Genomic DNA, 17,857 nt, shown 5'->3' on the forward strand with positions numbered 1-17,857 from the left:
TGTAAGCAATATAACAGGTGCAAAACAGAACTCACTATCTTTCCCCCAAACCTACTCCTTTCCCAGATTTCCTTATTACTATCAAAGGCACCACCATTCAGCCTTCCAGTAACCTAGGTTCACACCTTTGGGATCATAGGTGGGAAAGTGGATAAAACTCCAGGCTTGCAGTCAGGAAGACCCAAGTTCAAATCTGGCCTCGGACATTTAATAGCTGTGTGACCTTGGGCAAGTCACTTAACCTTTGCTTGCCTCAGTTTCCTCATCTGTAAAATGAGGATAATAACAGTACCTCACAGGGTTGTAATGAAGATATAATGAAATAACAATTGTAAAGCAGTGCCTGGCACATAGTGAGTTCTATGTAAATGTTAGCTATTATTAGTATCTTCATTTCTTCACATCTCTTCACATTAAACATCCAATCAGCTACAAGATCTCCCTTCTATCTCAACAACATCTCTACTATATGACCACACCTCTGCCCTTCTCTCCAATCAAAGAGCCACCGCTCCAATACAGGTCATCACTTGAACTACTGAAGTAATTCAGTTGCCTCTAGTTTCTCCTCACAATTCAGAGACAGAATTGACAAGATGACAAACAGATTGAATGTGGAAATTGAAAGTGAATAAGGAGTTTAGCATGACACAGGTTGTGAGCACATGTCACTGGCAAGATAATGGTGGTTTCCAAAGAAATAAGCTAGGAAGAGGGGACGGTTCTGGGTAAAATGAGTTCAGTTTTGGACATGCTGAGTTTAAGATGTCTATGAGACATCCAGTTTCAGATGTCCAACAGTCAGTTGGAGTTTGGGAGAGAGGTTAGGGCTGGATAAGTAGATCTAAGAATCATCAATGTAGAGATAATTGAATCCATGGAAACGGATGATTAGCACCAAACAAAAATAGTGTAGAGGAAAAAAACAAGTCCTAGAACAGAGCCCTGGGGGACACCAAAGCCTGAATTGTATGATGATTCAGCAAAGGAGAGTGAAGGGTGGTCTGAAAGGAGAACTAGAACAGCATCATGAACATTTAGGGAACAGAGTTTCAAGGTGAAGAGGGGGATCACCAATGTCAAAGGCTGAAGAGTTCAACAAGGTGAAGACTGAAAAAAGACCACCAGATCCAGCAATTAAGAGATTCATTAACTTTGGAGAGCTCTGCCTCAGCTGAATGAAGTTGGAAGTCAGACTGCAGAAGATTAAGAAGAGGTTAACAAGGAAATAAGTGGAAGTGCTGGTTGACCAAAGCCTTCTTCAATTTAGCCACAAAAGGGAAAAGAGAGGAAGATAGCTGGCAGGGAGGGACAAGACGTGGGCATGTTTACAGGCAGGAGGGAAGCAGACAGGCAGAGGCCAAGGGTAAGGAATAGACAGGGAATGGCAGAAGGGCAATCTGCTGGAGAAAATGGGATAGAACAGAGTGACTCGTGCATGTAGAGCAGAGAGTTGCCCTGGCAAAGAGAAGGGCCACTTTCTCATGGCAGACAGTGACAAAAGGTACGTGAGTGATGTGGAAGGGAGAAAAAGGAGCTCTCAGCAAATGACCTCAATCTTTTCAATGAAATATGAGGCAAGATTCTCAGCTGAGAGTGTGGGGGAAGGAAGGAATCAATGGGAGATTTGAGGAGGGATAAGAAAGCCTAGAAAAGCCTCTGTGGTGAATGGGATAGTGAGTCAATTAGGGAAACGTAAAAGGACTGCCCTGTGCAGTGAAAGCTCAGTTCAAGTTATGCAATATAAATCTGTCATGAACCCAGATGGCAGAATTCTGTGATTTTCTCCAGCTTCAGTCAGCAGCAAGTAAGAGTGAAAGCAGCAGATGGTGAGAGGAATCCAAGGCTGAGGTTTGGAAGGCAAGACTGGTGACAGGATAAGAGGGCGAGGGACTCCAGAGAATGGGACAGTGCAGAGCTGAAGTGGTTCACCCAGGAGCCACGATGGGGAAGGGAGGTGAAGGAGGCTAGTATGGGAGGATGGCCTGGCTAAGAACTGAGGGGTCAAAGGACTGGAGGTCACAGTGAAGGTAAAGAAAGATTTGCAAGGCAGAGTGAGAGGTGGAATGATAACAGACTGTGGTATTCTGCTGCATTTTATACATTTCACTGCACTTCGTTACAGGAATTTTACTGAGCTTACTCAAAGTTGATTGGCTATCTTTACTTCTAAGACTAAATGTAAACTCCACTGTTTAGCAATTACAGATGTTTACATAGGGTACCCTCTTATCTCTACACAACCACACTCCTCCCTGCAGGCCTCTGGTCTAGCCATCTCCTCCTGCCTACTGCTCCTCACACACACAACACTCATCTCCTCTGTTCCAGCGCTGCTCCCTCCAGCTTCCTTCAAAAACCAGCTTAGGTGTCATCTTCTGCAGGAGGCCTTTGCTGCTGTCTCTCTGTGAAGGTCACCTTAGCGGTACCTACTTTGATTTATTTTGTATATATCATTTAGGTATATGATTACTTCCTGTTCAGATGAAAGCTCCTTGAGCACAAAGGGTCTCCTTCACCTTTTTTGGTATTCCTAGAGCTTAGCACAGTGACTAGAATATAATAGGCACTTAACAAATACTAACTGATTGATAAGAATGGGGGGAAAAGACGGACTTAATAAGAAATGACAGTGCCATTAAAAAAAGATATAAATACTTTCAAAAAATGATTATACTACTGTTGTGGAATATTGCAGATATATTTTTCGTGTGTAGTTAAGTCGATGTATGACTTATAAAATATATAGTCGATGAAAGAGTAGAAATTGATTGATAATAGCAGTAAGAGTTTGCATGTTTCTAACCCTTTCACATCCATTATCTCATTGGATTCTCACAACAATACTGTGAGGTAAATACTAATTACTGAATAATTAGTAAAATTATTAAATAAGAGCCTGTGTAAAATGGAGACATTTTCCAGAGAAGGCAACTCGGGCTCCAGGATTTTTATGAAATTACACAGCAAGTGACAAAGATGGAATCCATAGCCATGCCTCCTGCACTGCCATCGCAGGCCCTCTCACCATCTGATGACTGATCCCGACCTCCCAACCGAGAAGCGCCAGCTCCCAACCCTAGTGACCAGAAAGGGCTTGTGAGAGTGATGAAGCTAGAAGGAACCTTAGATGTAATCTGTTTCAATTCCTTATTTTAATCATGGTAAGAGCTCACACTGATACAGAATTTTAAAGTTTATACAGCATTTTCATCAAAACAGAAAGTAGGCAATCCAAGTATTATTGTCCCCATTGGTTAGACAGATTGATCATAAAGGTTAAGTAACTTGTCCAGAGTCACACAGCTGATGTTACTAGGACTCAAATGTAACAATTTTCAAAATCAGCACTGTAAAAAAATGAAATAATACCACATAATTATACAGTATTTTATAAAAGCATTTTCTTCAAGACAACACAGTGAGACAGACAGAATAAACACTGATTGTCATTTGTTAGGGGTGGGTATAACTCACACTGGCACCCTAAGACAAAAAGGTACATCCAAGTCAGTGACCTGCTAGTGAAAGGTTTACATGGTTCTAACACAAGAAAAAGGGTTTGCCTTCAATCAGAGGAGACAGCGAGTACATGTTTACACTTACAGGTACACACACACACACACACCCCCACACCCATCCATCCAATGTTGGGGGAACTGTGTGTACCTGAGCTAGGTGCTACTGGATCCTTATTCAATTATATCTATTTTCCTGTGTGTGACCGAACAAAAGCAATCACTTCTCTTCAATTAACAAGGCACTTGTCTTTCAAATAACTCAAAGTAGTTTTACATACACTGTTCTTAAAACATCCCCAATGAAGTGAAATTGGGCCAAAAGTGGTGAAATGCACTTTAGATCTAGTCAGCCCGGTGTTCTCCTCCCCAGTCAAGAATGGGGTTCCTGGCCATTCTTTGTATTCTCCCACTGCACCATGAACAAAACAGGCACCCACACGTTTGCTTAACCATGTTCCACAAAGTCCTGCAGTAGCAAAGGATGGAGGCCAGGGGGGTAGCCATCAATCAGATGTGGTAATAGGTTTCAAGATATAGCACAGCCTGGAGATAATCTCTGCCTCGCAGAAGGAGGCTGCTGAGAACTGTCTAACTCTCTTTTCCAAGATCACATTAAGACTAGTAGCCAACTCTCAAAATTCCTAAAAAATCCTACAGTCAATGGAAAGTTGAGCTCATGAGGGGCCCAGATCAGGGGGTCCCATGGTATTTTAAGATTCTATAAACAGAACTGCTCTTCCACCCTTTTACTTTTCCTAAATTATGTGCAAATAAATCTAATGGAAAAGTCCCACATCATTACGCTGTTAACATTTCACCTCAAATTAGCTGACTATAAAACGAAATAAAACTTTTCTTTTAATTAAGGAATCATTTATCTGAGTATACATTCAATATGTCCAGTCTTGGTAAGGCAACAAACAGCAAACTTTATTTCAACATCTTACTTTTACCTACAATCATCCAGTTGAAGTAAGTGAAATAAAAAGACCACTAAAACTGGTTGTTGTAAATATAGCTTTACACACATGAGGAACAGGGACTGGACTAGTGATTTCCATGGCACTGGGTGAAGAAAATCCCCCCACCAGCAGGCACATAGCCCTTGTTTAAAACACAAGAATCTCAGAAAGTTGCCTAGAGCACTGAAAGATTAAATATCTTGGGGCAGCTAGGTGGCACAGTGGATACAGCACCAGCCTTGAAGTCAGGAGGACCTGAGTTCATATCTGGCAGACACATTACACTCATGAGCTGTGTGACCTTGGGCAAGTCACTTAACTCCGGCCAAAAAAAAAAAAAATTTTAAATATCTTGTCCAGGGTCAGAGAGTCACAGCAGGAGTCAGCGATAGGACTTGAACCCAGGTCTTCCTGGCTTGATTTCTGTACCCACCACACCACACCCACACTTCCTAGCCCAGGGGCCAGTCACAGGAACCCCAGTTTAAATCTTGGCTCTGCCACTTGATACCTGGGTGCCTCTGGCCAATCACTTTGTTTTTCTGATTTTCACTTTCCTCATCTACAAAACGATAGGGCTGAATTAGGCTGAATTATGTGACCTCTAGGGCCCCTTCCAATTCTAAATCCATGATCCTAAGTGGCAAATATCTCCATTTGTTTGGTGAATTGTACAAGTTGTTGTTGCTACAACAATAACAGCAGCAGCAGCTACTGAATGGAAGAATTGGGATTCAACCCCTTCTAGTCCTAGCTGAATGTTTTTTTCACTATGTTACAATGCCTATCACAGACATCTAACATGGGTTATAAAGACTTTATAAAGGGTCTTTTGCATGGGATCATGAAAGGCTGTATGAAGAGAAGATCTACTTTAAATTAGATTATTATTTGACATTTATATAGGATTCCCAAGTTTACAAAACACTTTATATATAGCAGCTCATTCAGTAATCATACAAAGTCTGCCCTAAGCCTCTCACCACTTTTCAGCTACTGAACTTAAGACACTGTGTGACATTTTTAACCTCCCCCCCCATCACACCTACCTTCATCGTCATCCTCTTTTTCTTTGTCCTCCAGGGCCTGTTTTTCCAGCTGTCTGGCTACCTCATCCACTGAAGTCCCCGATTCTCCCTCTGTTTCCTGTTGTCCTGCCGGTTAAATAATGTTGTATAAATCAAGCCTCATTGATGACAGCTTAAAATCAAATACTTAGTAGGCCCTCTGGAGAATGAATTTTCAAAAGGACCCCACTCTCAAGTTCAGAAAAACAAAACATTAGAAATATGATGCAATTGGTGGGATTTTTTAATGCTGCAAATTAACATTAGTAACATTATACTTAAATAAAATCAATAAGCACTCATTGATTACTATACACCAAACACTGTGTTAAGGGCTGGGGATACAAAGACAAAAGTCAAACAATTCCTGGCTTCAAGAAGCTTACATTCTCTAATGTAATATGCACATTTACATTTCAGTATAAACCAATGCTTTGTAGGGAAGGCACTACTAGTTGGGAATACAGGAGGAGGGGACAGACCAGGAAAAATAGTCTGAAGAAGGAATTCCAAGAGGTGGAAGTAAAAAGGAAGAGTATTCCAGAAAAAGCAACAGCCAGTACAGAGGCATGGCAATGAAAAAGGCAGCATGGCTGCACCTCAGAGTAGAGGGAGGAGATGAGGAATACCAGAATGGCAGAGGCAAGCGGGTGAACTGTGAAGAGCTCCATGGCCGAGAAGAGGTTGTATATCTTACTCTAGAATAGCGAGTCAACAAAATGGTCAGACATGCATATCAGGAAGACTATTTTAGCAGCTGTAGAAAGGGTACAGATGGGAATGAAAGGGACATGAGGCAGAGAAACAAAATACTATTGTAAAAGTCCAGGAGAACAAGGGTGGTAGCTGTGTAAAGAGAAAGAAGGGGACCTATGACAGAAATATTGTAGAGACAGACACCCTAAGATTTGGAAACTGCTCTATGGGTTGAGGAAGAGAGAGGAGTCAATGATATCCCAAGGTCAGTGAATCTGAAAGACTGGAAGAAGGATGGTATCCTCAACAGAAACAGAAAAATTTCAAAAGAGTGAGTTTGAGGAGAATGGTAATTAATGAGTTCTGGTTTGGACAGGTTGTGAGCTTGAGTTAGCTACAGTTTGAAAGATCCAAAAGGCAGTTATGATAGAGGACTGGAGCTCGGGAAACAGACCAAAACACAGTTAGATCTGGAGTTACCTGCATAGAGGTGATAACTGAAGTTACAAAAAGAAAACGGCCCAGGACAGTGGCCAGGGACACACAGTCAGTACGAATGAGCTGGATGTTTAGAACGGCTGCTCTGGTGAGTAGAAAGGAGCAGTCCTCATGGATCGAGGGCCCAGTGGGTCTATTTAACAAATTATTAGATAACATAATACCCATCAATTCCACAAATGTCTAGCATCTTTTACAAGCATAGCATATGGACATTCTCTTCCCTCAAGAGGTTTACAATGTAGTTAGGAAGAAAAATATAAATAAAAACTACTTAAGTTGCTATATAAAGTACTATATGATGATAAAGGCCCAAATGAGTAGGTGAAGACAATAAATGCCGTACGGGTTTGAAGGAAAATTAATGAAGGTGAGATTGGTCAGGAAGGAAGTGCCAGATCTGGGCTGTAAAAGGAACTGGTAAGAGAATGCTAGCAGCTCATTCTGCAATTCAATTCAAAAGACATTTATTAAGCATCACCTCTATGTTGGAAGTGGCAGAGACAAAATGGCAGAGTAACAGGAAGCAGTACAGAGAGGCACCATCCCAAAATGCCCCTAACTCCAAAGAGCCCTAGAAAATGCACCAGACTGAATCCTGAAGGGGAAAGTCACAGTGAGTTATTTGTCCTGCCATGGTCAGCATGTGGAGACAAAGATTTGCCGACAATGGAGTCAAAGGGTTAGGCTAGAAGCATACCACCCACACTTATCGCTACAATGCCTTGGGAAAAGATTTGAACGTGGGCAAGAAGAGATACTAGGCCTCAACTCTGACACCATCAGACCCATACCAAGGCACCACAAGAGGGACAGGTACCAACTGCTAACTTGGTCAGCCACTACCCAGTGCTAGGTCACAGATCCTGTGATGACGTTCCCAGCAAGAAAGGCCTGAAAAGATGGAGTTCAGAAGCAAGCTGCTGAGATGTGGCTCAGAACCCAGGAGCACAATAGGGTCTCAGTTCCAGCACTGAGCTCAGCCTACTGGGAATAACCAAATCAAAAGGGAGCCTTAACCAGCCAAGCTTTCCGGCTAGCTGACGTGGTTGAACCCAGCAGCACTCTACTGCTGCTCAGATCCAAACTCAGGTCAGAAACCTGCAGAGTTTAGCAGGAGGCAGCAAGGAGACTTTGTCCAGGATCAGACTACTCTGGGAGCGCTAAAAGCTTGCCATTCCCTGGTCTGTGCCTGAGATAGAATAACACAATACCCAATACTGTAAGAAAGCAGCAATAACAGCAGTGTGGCAGAGCCCAAACCTAACATCAAGTCCAAAGTTTAGAAGAGGAAAAAAAAAGGAATCCTACCATAAAAAGCTATTATGGTGGCAGGGGAACTCCAGATACAAACCCAGAAGAGAATGACTCCAAAACATTTACAAGCAAAGCCTCAGAGAAAAAACAGCTTGGGCACAAGCTCAACTGGAATTCCTAGAAGAGATGAAGCAAGAAGTGTATTTTTTTTTAAAGAGTTAAAAATATTTTTTATAAATGAAATGAGAGCACTTGAGGAAAAAACTGGAAAAGAAATGAAAATTATGGAAGAATTGGAAAGGAATTTGACAGCTTGGCACAAGCTGTATAAAATCTTGTCCAAGCAACAAACTCCATGAAAATCAGAATGATCAAATAGAAGCCAATGACTCCATGAGACAAGAAATATTAAAACAAAGTCAAAAGATTGAAAAAAAAAATGGAAGGATATATAAGGTATTTCAGAAAAAACAAACTGACCTGGAAAAAAGATAAAATAAAAATTTAAGAATTCTTGGACTATCTCAACATTAAGATCCCAAAAGAGCCTAAAGGATGATTGGGAAAAAATTATCTCACATCATGAGGGTGCACAAGTAGACTTATACAAAAGAGGAGGCAGGATGAGCAACTTCTCTCATCTGAACTGGTCAAAGGAAGGAATACCTGTGCGTGTTCGAGCACAGAACATTTCACTCAATAGGGAAATGATCAGGTGGGAAAAGGTAAGAGGGGAGAGGCCAGATTTAGAAAGAGGTTAGATTGAGTCCTAAGCAAAAACAAACTGTAAGTATGCAGAAAAATATTTATTGTTCTTTTTGAGGTTGCAAAGAATGGGACTTTGAGGGAGTGCCGGTAACTGGAGATTGGATGAATGAGTTATAGAACCTGAATATGATGCAGTACTACTGTGCTGTAAGAAATGAAGAGATGCTTTTAGAGAAACACAGGAAGATTTATATAAACCGATGCTGGGTGAAGTGAACAGAACCAGGAGAGCAGTTTATACAATGACAACAATTTGGTAAAGACTAACTTTGAAAGAATTAGGAATTTTTATCAGCATAATGACTAACCACAATTCCAGTGGACTAATGATAAAATATGCTATTCACCCCCTGATAGAGATGAATGACTTGGATTCTTGGATTTCCAAATGAGATAAATACTTCGGGGGAGGGGGGGGCCTAATGTGGAAATTTGTTTTGCTTGACTATACATTTCGTAAAGGGTTTGCTTTTCTTTTATTCTAAATGGGGGGGGGGCCTGAAGAGATAGAAAGATGATTTTTTGCTAATTGAAAAAATAAACTATAATTTTTACAAGTTGTAGGTAGAAATATGCTAGGTTCCAGGACGCAGACCAAATTAAATTAAAGCAGGTTTCTTGCCCTCATGAAATTCATGGCATAGAAAGAAGGGAAATGACACACTATTATTTGAATAACGTTAACTTGGAATGAAGTCTACAGCAGATTGCCTCAAATCTTTCTTTAGCCATGTTTGGCTCCACATTTTTATCAATGACTTCAATTAGGAGAGAAATGGTATGGTTTATCCACCTCCCTCTCTGCAGTCTTCTCCTCCAGTTGTTGAGTTCCTTCCTAGAACCTCCATTTGGGGAAATACTGATGTTAGCCACACTTACTTCTACGCTGGCTCAGCTCCTCACTCTCCAGCCTTCACACGAGGAAAGCTTTTCCACAATTCCAGCCTCCATATTCCTCTTCCTTCCACCACCACCCCTTATAGGGATCTTCATTACTCTTCAGTCCCCTTCAACTCTCTTAAGCATTATATTTTTCCAATATAACATAAGCTCTTCTAGGGCAAGGGCTTTCTTTTTGCTTGTATTTGTATTCCCTTTGCCCAGCACGGTGGCTGACACCTAGTAACCCTACATGTAATCTAATCTAATTGTTCACTCTATTGCACTATTTGTACAAGTGACACAAAACTGAGAGGCTTAACCAAAATTTTGGAAAACAAAAATCATCTTCCAAGAAGCACTCAAGCAAGAAGGAATGATGGAACAAGTCTAATTTGGAATGTAACAAGGATAAAGGTTAATAAGTTCAACTTTTATCAATTGCCTAAACTGAGGATGTGAAGAAGGAAGGAAGCAAGGTATGACTATATCACAGTTCATCTGAAAAACATACGGGAATGGCCAAAGCTGGTTAAGAATGAACAATGTGACAGGGCAACCAAAAGACTTAACACAGTGTCAGGCCGCATGAATAGAAACAGGGTATCCATGGTAAGTGAGGTGACTTCCTTGCTAAACTCTGCCTTGGTCAAATTACATCAGGAGTATTATGGTCTACTGTGAGCACCCAACTTTAAGGATAAATGGCAAACCAGAACATGGATAAAGGAAGGTGATCAGGGAACTTAAGTTCAAGCCATAAGGCTAAAGAAAATAAGGACAGTTAGCCTGGAGAGAAGGGAAGAATCCAGTGTCTTCAAGTATGTGAAGTGCTAATAAGTGGGAGAGAAATTAGATTTATTCTATTTAACCTCAAAAATAACAACAAGGAACAGTGAGTAAAAGTTGCTAAGGGCCAGATTTCAACTCAAAGAAAAACTTCTCAATAATCATAGCTATGCAAAAATAGAAGAGGCTGTCTCCAGAGTTAAGAGTTTCCTAATACTAAAGAAAGTCTTCAAACTAAGCCTACATGCCTGCTGCATAAGCACTTGTAGAAGGAGGCCGTAGATGTGCTTGGCACAGTGGAGCCAGAGGGTCTGAATACCTCAATCACTTATTATTTCTGTGCCATTGGGCAAGTCAGTCAAGTTCCCACATCATAAAATGCAGGGGCTGGACAAAATGGCCTCTGAAACACCCAGGTTCTTTTTCAGCCCTCTTCTTTCTCCACACTCTCTCTGGTAACCTCATGGTTTTCTCCATGCAGAAAACTCTCATCTGCAGACAAACCCAAATGAGCCTCTCTCCAAAGCCATAGTCTCACATCAACAATTGCTTACTGGAATTTCACAGTGGATGTCCCAAAGCCATCTCAAACTCGATGTGTCCAAAACATAACGTGTTTGGCTTCCCCACCCAAACCCTCCCCTCTACCTAATTTAACTGTGTCTGTTAAGCACACCACCAAGGCTTCCAGTCTCCAGGTTCATTATCTCAGCTGGATTTATCCTTAACTCCTCATTTTCCCTTATCTCGCATATTCAATCTGCTGTCCACAATATCTTCTGCTTATGTGCCCTTCCTTCCACTCACAGAGCCAACTCTCTAGCGTAGACCCTTATCGCCTCTCCCCTGGACTACCGCAATGGGGCACCACTAGACGGTTTTTCCTTCCTCAATTCTCTCCCCTTCAGGCCCCCTTCCACAGAGCAGTCAACCTGACCATGATACTCCCCTCCCCCAGTCAAACTCCAGGTGCTCCCTACTGGCCCAGCTTTTATGAAACACCTCCACAGACTGACCCCAACCTATCTTTCCAACCTCGTTATACATTTATCACTCCCCTCACGCACTCTACAAGCTAGCCAAATCGGCCTTCTCTCTCTTCCCTGGAATGGACTCCCTCCTGAACACTTCATCGAATGCCTCACTTCAAGACCTAGCTCAAGCGCTATTTCTGAGGCACTCCACTGTAAGAGCTCATTCCAAGTTAACATTATTCCAATAATAGTGTGTCATTTCTTACCTTACACCCAAAACTTTATCTAATCCCTGCTCCCTCCCCAATTAACCTCCCTATTTTGTACTTATTTTGCACACACACATAAAAATATAAACAAACAAGTTTCTCCATGTCTTTATAAATTCCTCAAGAGCAAGGATTATTTCGTATTTCGTCTTTGTATCCCCAGAACCAAGAGCATGTTTAAGAAATGCTTGTTGATGGATTTATCTATCATGCCGCAATTCAATTCAAGAAGAATACTATTCTGGGAATGATTGGACTGATGATCTAAGGTCCCTTCCAGCTCAAGAAATTCAGTGTGGAGAAAAAAAACTAGAAAACAAACAGCTGGAATTTAACACTTCAAGGATCTGTGATTTCATATTCTCCCCGCTGACCCGGATCACAAACCAACTAGGCCTTGGCATTTTAGACTCAAAAGGAAAAGAAAAAAAAAGTCCTCTCCCTAACCAACCTAGTAGGGTACTTCTGAGCCTCTCCTAACTAAACCGTTCCTGAGATAACAACATTCAATCCAATACCAGACCACACTCAAAACAGAACAGGACTTGCCAGGGTCATTTCCATGCATAGCAATTTAGAGAAGAACCAAGTAACTCTTAAAAGAAAGTCAGAGTGCATTATATCAACGCACAGTGCACAGTGCTGTCTGAGGGGAGACAAGTCATTACCAACATGGACATGGAAAGAGATTAAAAAGGATTTCAGAAGAAAGTATCACAAAAATATGACACCTTTCATAAATATGCCTGTGAATGCTTACCTCACAATCTTGGGAGATGGGTGAGTATTATCGTATCCATATAACTGAAGAAGAAATTCTCAGAGAGTTTTAAGTAACCCAATTAAGGAGTGACAGAGCCAGAACTCCAAACCCAATGAACTTCCCACTAAACCACACAGGAGAAATAGAACAGTCTATCATTAGTCATTCATCAGAAATTCACCAAGGGCCTACTACCTGCAACACACTGCAAATACAAAATTTAAAAAAAAAAAAAAATTCTGCCCTCAAAGAACTTATCGCCTACTGGGGAGACACAACACACACACACAATTACAGTAATAATAATAGCTAATATGTATTAAAATGTCAAGGGGCAAAGGGAAGAACTATGGTGTTCCAGGAAATTGTAACACTCAGTGAGTACACGCTGTGTTTTCGATCACAAATTTAGAGCAGGAAGCAATCTTAGACATCACTAATCCAATTTCCTCATTTTACAGTTGAAGAAACTAATACAAAGAAGCATGAAATATGGTTTCTTCATAGACTGTAAATATCTGAAGAGACAGGACAAAATACATAAAAAAGATGTGTAATGTACACTATAATTTTTCAAAGAAAGTAAGGAATAAATAAGGAAGATATATTCTTGACCAGGAGATAAACTGGGAAAAACAGATTGGAGTCATCTTGTAGAGCACTTAAGTCTGAGGCTGAAGTTTATGAATTTTATCTTTAAAACAAGAAAGCCCGGATTCCCATCACAGGCTTGGTTGGGCTTTAATTGCTCCTGGTAATTTCCCTTTGGGTTGGACCAGGTGGCTACTGAAGAGGTAAAAAGAGCTGGAGTCACAGGTTAATAGGCTAGTCTGAATTTCAAAGATCCTGAAGTCGACCAAAAAGAAGGTCGCAGTACAAAATGGCCTCTGATATATCTGCCTTTCTACCTCCTGGAATGCTATCTCACCTAGATGGCACCGGAATAGCCTTTCTTTTCTTTCTCATAACAAACCAGCCAATCAATCAGCAAGCATCAAGTGCCTATACTTCAGTGGCAAACATAGTCCTGGGGATCCAGACAAAAATGAAGCCATCTCTGTCCTTAAGAAACTTATATTCCATGTTTTTCTTCCTTTCACATCAGTTTCTCTCACCATCTCCCTTTTCCTTTTCTTATTCAACTGAATTTACATAACCAGGGTGGAATTGACAAGAAATGTGTTTTTTGAGGTACTTACAGAGAAAAGGTTTTTGCTCCATTCTTAAAATCAGAGTAAACACTTTATATTTCTCTTAAAAAAAAAAACCTACCTAAATCAAGTTGTTTGTTCTTTGGATAAGGTGACCTTAAATAGAAAAAAGTGAACAATGCCTAGTCCTATCACAGGCAATGGAGAGGGTCAGGAAAGACTTTAGAAGAGAGATAGGGATAGTGTGGAGGATGAATAGAAGGCAAGAGAAAATGTTAACAAAGAGTCAGAAATTTCTTGAGACAATCCCAGCATAGGGTAAAGATGCTTTATACTACAGAGCAGTCACAATGGGAATGGAAAGAGATCAGAGGAGACATCTCCAAACAATAAGACCTGATAACTGACTAGACAGATAAAGTTTAAGAAGACTCCAAAGTCTTCAGGTCACTTGAAGAACGATTAGATTAGACTGAGAGAAAAGGGGAAGCCAGGCAAAGAAGCAGGCTTTGGAGGGACAACTGTTCAATTCTGCCTGGCAGAATTCTGGCCAGAGATGAGGCAACCAACCTCTTAATCCTATCCTGCTAATCACTGAAATGACTTTTTTAAGTTACTGAAACAATAAGTGCCAACATCTACCTTAGTGCTTTAACATACAACCTCAGGCGGTCTCCACAAAATCTCTGTGGGGCTGGTGCTCTTCTTCCCATTTCACAGATGAGCACACCCAGGCCCGAGGAGATGAAGTGACCAGCCCATAGTCACAAAGTAAGTGGCAGAGACGGAGGCGGAGCACACTACCTGGCGTCCAAGAAGGTTAAGGCCACAATGCAATGGTAGCTAGTTCCTAGGCTGTGCCTCCTTCTTCGTGATTTCGGTGACTGTCTCTTGTTTAACCTCAGGATGTGACTCTGGACAAGTCACAGAATGTCCTGGCCCACCCCTGTACCTGGCCAGTAGTCCCCACATCTGGAAAATGAAGGAGTGGGACTAGAAAGTAGTTGAAGCATTTTACACACATCACCTGTTACTCCACAACTCCTCCCAGGCTCTCTGTTTTCAGATCATGTTCAAAAAGTCCAGAGGAAAGCCTGAGGGATGTGAAATAGGCATGGACCCCAAACAGGTCACAGGTCAATGCCCCTCTCTGGGCCACAGTTTCCTCATTTGTAAAATCTAGGGCTGCACTAGATAACCTTTCCACCCCCCACTCCAGCTTTATCCTGACAGACTACAGCATCCTTCAGAGAAGGAATAGTCATCACCTAACAGAACCTGGCAGTCCAACGGTCAACAAGCATTTATTAAGTGTTAGAGCCCCCAAAACAAAAAAGAAATAATCCGTCCCACACAAGGAGCCTACAAATCTATCAGGAAAGGGAAGCTGGGAGGGATGTATACCAAAAGCACTGGGGATACAGAAGAAAGAAAAAGCGGTCCCTGTCCTCAAGAAGCTCACATTGCATTAGGAGAGAGAGCAAGTCAGTAACCGGGTATAGACGAGATAAATCCAAACAAGACACACTGGGAAGTAACTGCAGGGAAGAAAGCTTAGGGGGAGGGGAGAAAAGTCAGACCCTAGAAAGGCATCCCATAGAAGGTGGGGCTTGAGCTGCATACAGTAGGTACTGAAGAAATGATTGTGTTTCTGTCAGCTTTCAGTGGTGACTCTACCTTTACAGCCTCTAGCATGGTGCCTGGCTTATAAGCCCAATACTTGCTATTTTATTAATGTACTCGATAAAAAGGAAGAGAAAATGATTTCGTTTATTCCTTTAAACTTTCGGTTGTTTCTCCTTTACGTTTGCCGCCCTTAGCACAGCACTGTAGGAGTTTTAACAAATACCCGCTGGTTGACTGATAAAAGATTAAGGAAAAAAAGTCCTTAGACAATTTTTGTAAACTTTCCCCTTTTCTTTACCTTTCCTGCCCTCTACCCAGTGCCTACCATACAGTTAGGGTTTAATAAAAGCCTACTGACTGAAAGGATGAAGAAAAGAACACGGAGACCCTCCTGGGGTCCCATTTACCAGCCCATGGCTTAGCCGAGTGCTTGGCACAAAGTCAGTCAATGAGCCTTTACTCAGCATCTGCTAAGGGCGGCTGGGTGGTGCAGTGGACAGAGCACTGGGCTCGGAATCTACAAGTCTCATCTGCCCAAGTTCAAATCCAGCCTCAGGCACTCAAGACACAAGGTAAATCGCTTCACCCGGTCTGCCTCAGTTTCCTCCTCTGTAAAATGAGCCGGAGAAGGAAACGGCAAACTGCTGCAGCGTCTCTGCCGAGAAACCCCCAGATGGGTCGCGGGGAGTCGGACACGCCCGAACAACAAGCCCCCACCCCTGGAAGGGCTTCTCGGATCCCTGGGATCGCGCCGTCAACTTTCGGCCGCCCCTCGCTCGCCTTCCCCACCCTCTGCACCGAGCTCCATCCACGCTGGCCGACACCGGACAGGGTGAAGGGGGAGCGGGGTCCTCAGATCTGGGGGGGGCCTCACCTGGAGGCCGGCCTCCGCCCGCCTTCCCCCAGCCCAGGAGCCGCAGAGATTCAGAGAACCCGCGGGAGACTGGCCGGCGGCAGCTCCGGGCGGCGGGTCCCGGCTGTGGGAACAGTGGGGGGCCCAGGTGGGGGCGGAGGTCCCGGCTCCCCAGGGGGTTCCAGCTGGAGGGGGGAGGTCCCGGCTCCCCAGGGGGTCCCAGCTGGAGGGGGGGGGGCCGGCTCCCCAGCGGGTCCCAGCGGCCGGGCCGCGGCGAAGCCTATCCTCCCGCTGCCGACCCGGGTTCGGGGAGGGCGATGAGAGGCGGCCAAGGACGAGGGGACGAGGGAACGCGGTGGGCGCCGGCCCCCCAGCCTCGGCCTCCCGCCCCCGGCCCGCCCCTTTACCTGCGGCCCCGGCCTTGCCCTTCTTCTTCTTGCGGCGCTTCTTCTTGGCCGTCTCCTCGGCCGTGGCGGCCGCGCCGTCGTCCTTGTCGTCCGGCTCCAGCTCACCGTTCAGGTGCCTCTCAGAGGCCGACGCCTGGGCCGCCTCCACGCCCGCCATGTTGCTAAAGAGAGAACGAGAGGGCGAGCTAGAGAGGCCCGCTCCCCGCACAGCCGCCCGTACGCCCCCGGCGCCCCGCCGAGCCGCTCTCGTTGGTGCGATCGAGCGAGGGGCATGCCGGGACGGCTGGAGGACCCGGCCGCGGCCCGCCCGCCCCCGCCGGAGGGGCGGGGCCGGCCGGGACCTGCGGGCCTCGTGGCGGTCGGGGGAGGGGGAGCCGCCGAGGCAGGGGCGGGACCCGGGGCCCGCGTGACGTCACCCGCCCCGGCCGCGCCCCGGGACGGCCGCGCACCGGGGCGTCCTTGCCGTCCCAGGCAGGAAAAGAAAAGTTGGCTTCTCGTTTGCTTCCGCACGCCCACGTGCGCCCGAGAGAAGTACGATCCCCCCCCACCCACGTGCACATGCACGCGCGCTCCCCAAGGGCAAACCGCTTCTGGCTCCAAGCGCGAAAGTGCGCCTGGGGAGCCGCGTGTTTAGGGATGGGATGGTCGATGCATTCGTGTTCATTTTAAAAGTTTTATTAGGCTGAAAAAGTGTGCATGCAGGGAATTGATTTTGCTTGCCTGGGGGTAGCTTGTTAGGAGGTTTGGAATTTAGTTTTTATTTTACGATGAAGGGATGGGAGAGAGAAATACATTCGTGTTCACTTTTTAAAAATTTAATTAGGTGAAAAAGTTGGCATTCTGGGAATTGATTTTGCACGGGGGGAGATGGGGAGGAGAGAAAGGAAATAGATTTTGTTATATTGAAAAAATAAATTTTACTTTAAAATTAAAAAAAAAGTTTGCGTCCGTTTTTAGAAAAGTATCTCCAGTTGCATTTGTCTTGATTGGGTAAATGGACTGCACCAGAACGACATGGCTTTCCGTGCAGCAAGCGTCTCATGCGGACACCTTGACGCTAAATTCAGTTCTTCAAGAAGACGGCCATAGATCAGGAATGACAGCTTTTCTGTTAGCAAAAAAAGATCTCCATGACCGTTGCAGGCAACATCTACCTTATTTGATTTGTTACTCCGTTCATTCAGAATCTGCAACTGCCTAGTTGCATTAAAAAAATTTTTAAAAAGTAACCCTTAGAATAGCGAAGTCAAATCAAAAAGCATTTATTAAATGTTACTATGTGCCAGGCACAGTGCCAAACGCAGCGAGTGCAAAGACAAGCGGAAAGAAAAGACAGCCGCTGCCCTGAAGGAACTGATATTTTAAGGGAGGAAAGAA

At 43.8% G+C, this 17,857-nt stretch overlaps 1 protein-coding gene across 1 annotated transcript in view; it reads right to left on the reverse strand.

The window, feature by feature from the left end:
- The window catches only part of METAP2 (methionyl aminopeptidase 2), a 41,212-nt gene extending 24,560 nt beyond the window's left edge, over positions 1-16,652 (reverse strand). Inside the window, exons 1-2 of the mRNA XM_027855786.1 lie at positions 16,481-16,652; positions 5,533-5,637 (exon numbers count right to left, since the gene is read on the reverse strand). Of these exons, the coding sequence (XP_027711587.1) occupies positions 5,533-5,637; positions 16,481-16,637 (262 nt within the window). The 5' untranslated portion in view covers positions 16,638-16,652. The remainder of the gene's footprint in view (positions 1-5,532; positions 5,638-16,480) is intronic.
- Positions 16,653-17,857: the final 1,205 nt, after the last annotated feature.

The sequence above is a fragment of the Vombatus ursinus genome, unplaced genomic scaffold (assembly GCF_900497805.2).
Source record: "Vombatus ursinus unplaced genomic scaffold, bare-nosed wombat genome assembly UNPS02011334.1, whole genome shotgun sequence".
In the NCBI taxonomy this organism is placed as follows: domain Eukaryota; kingdom Metazoa; phylum Chordata; class Mammalia; order Diprotodontia; family Vombatidae; genus Vombatus; species Vombatus ursinus.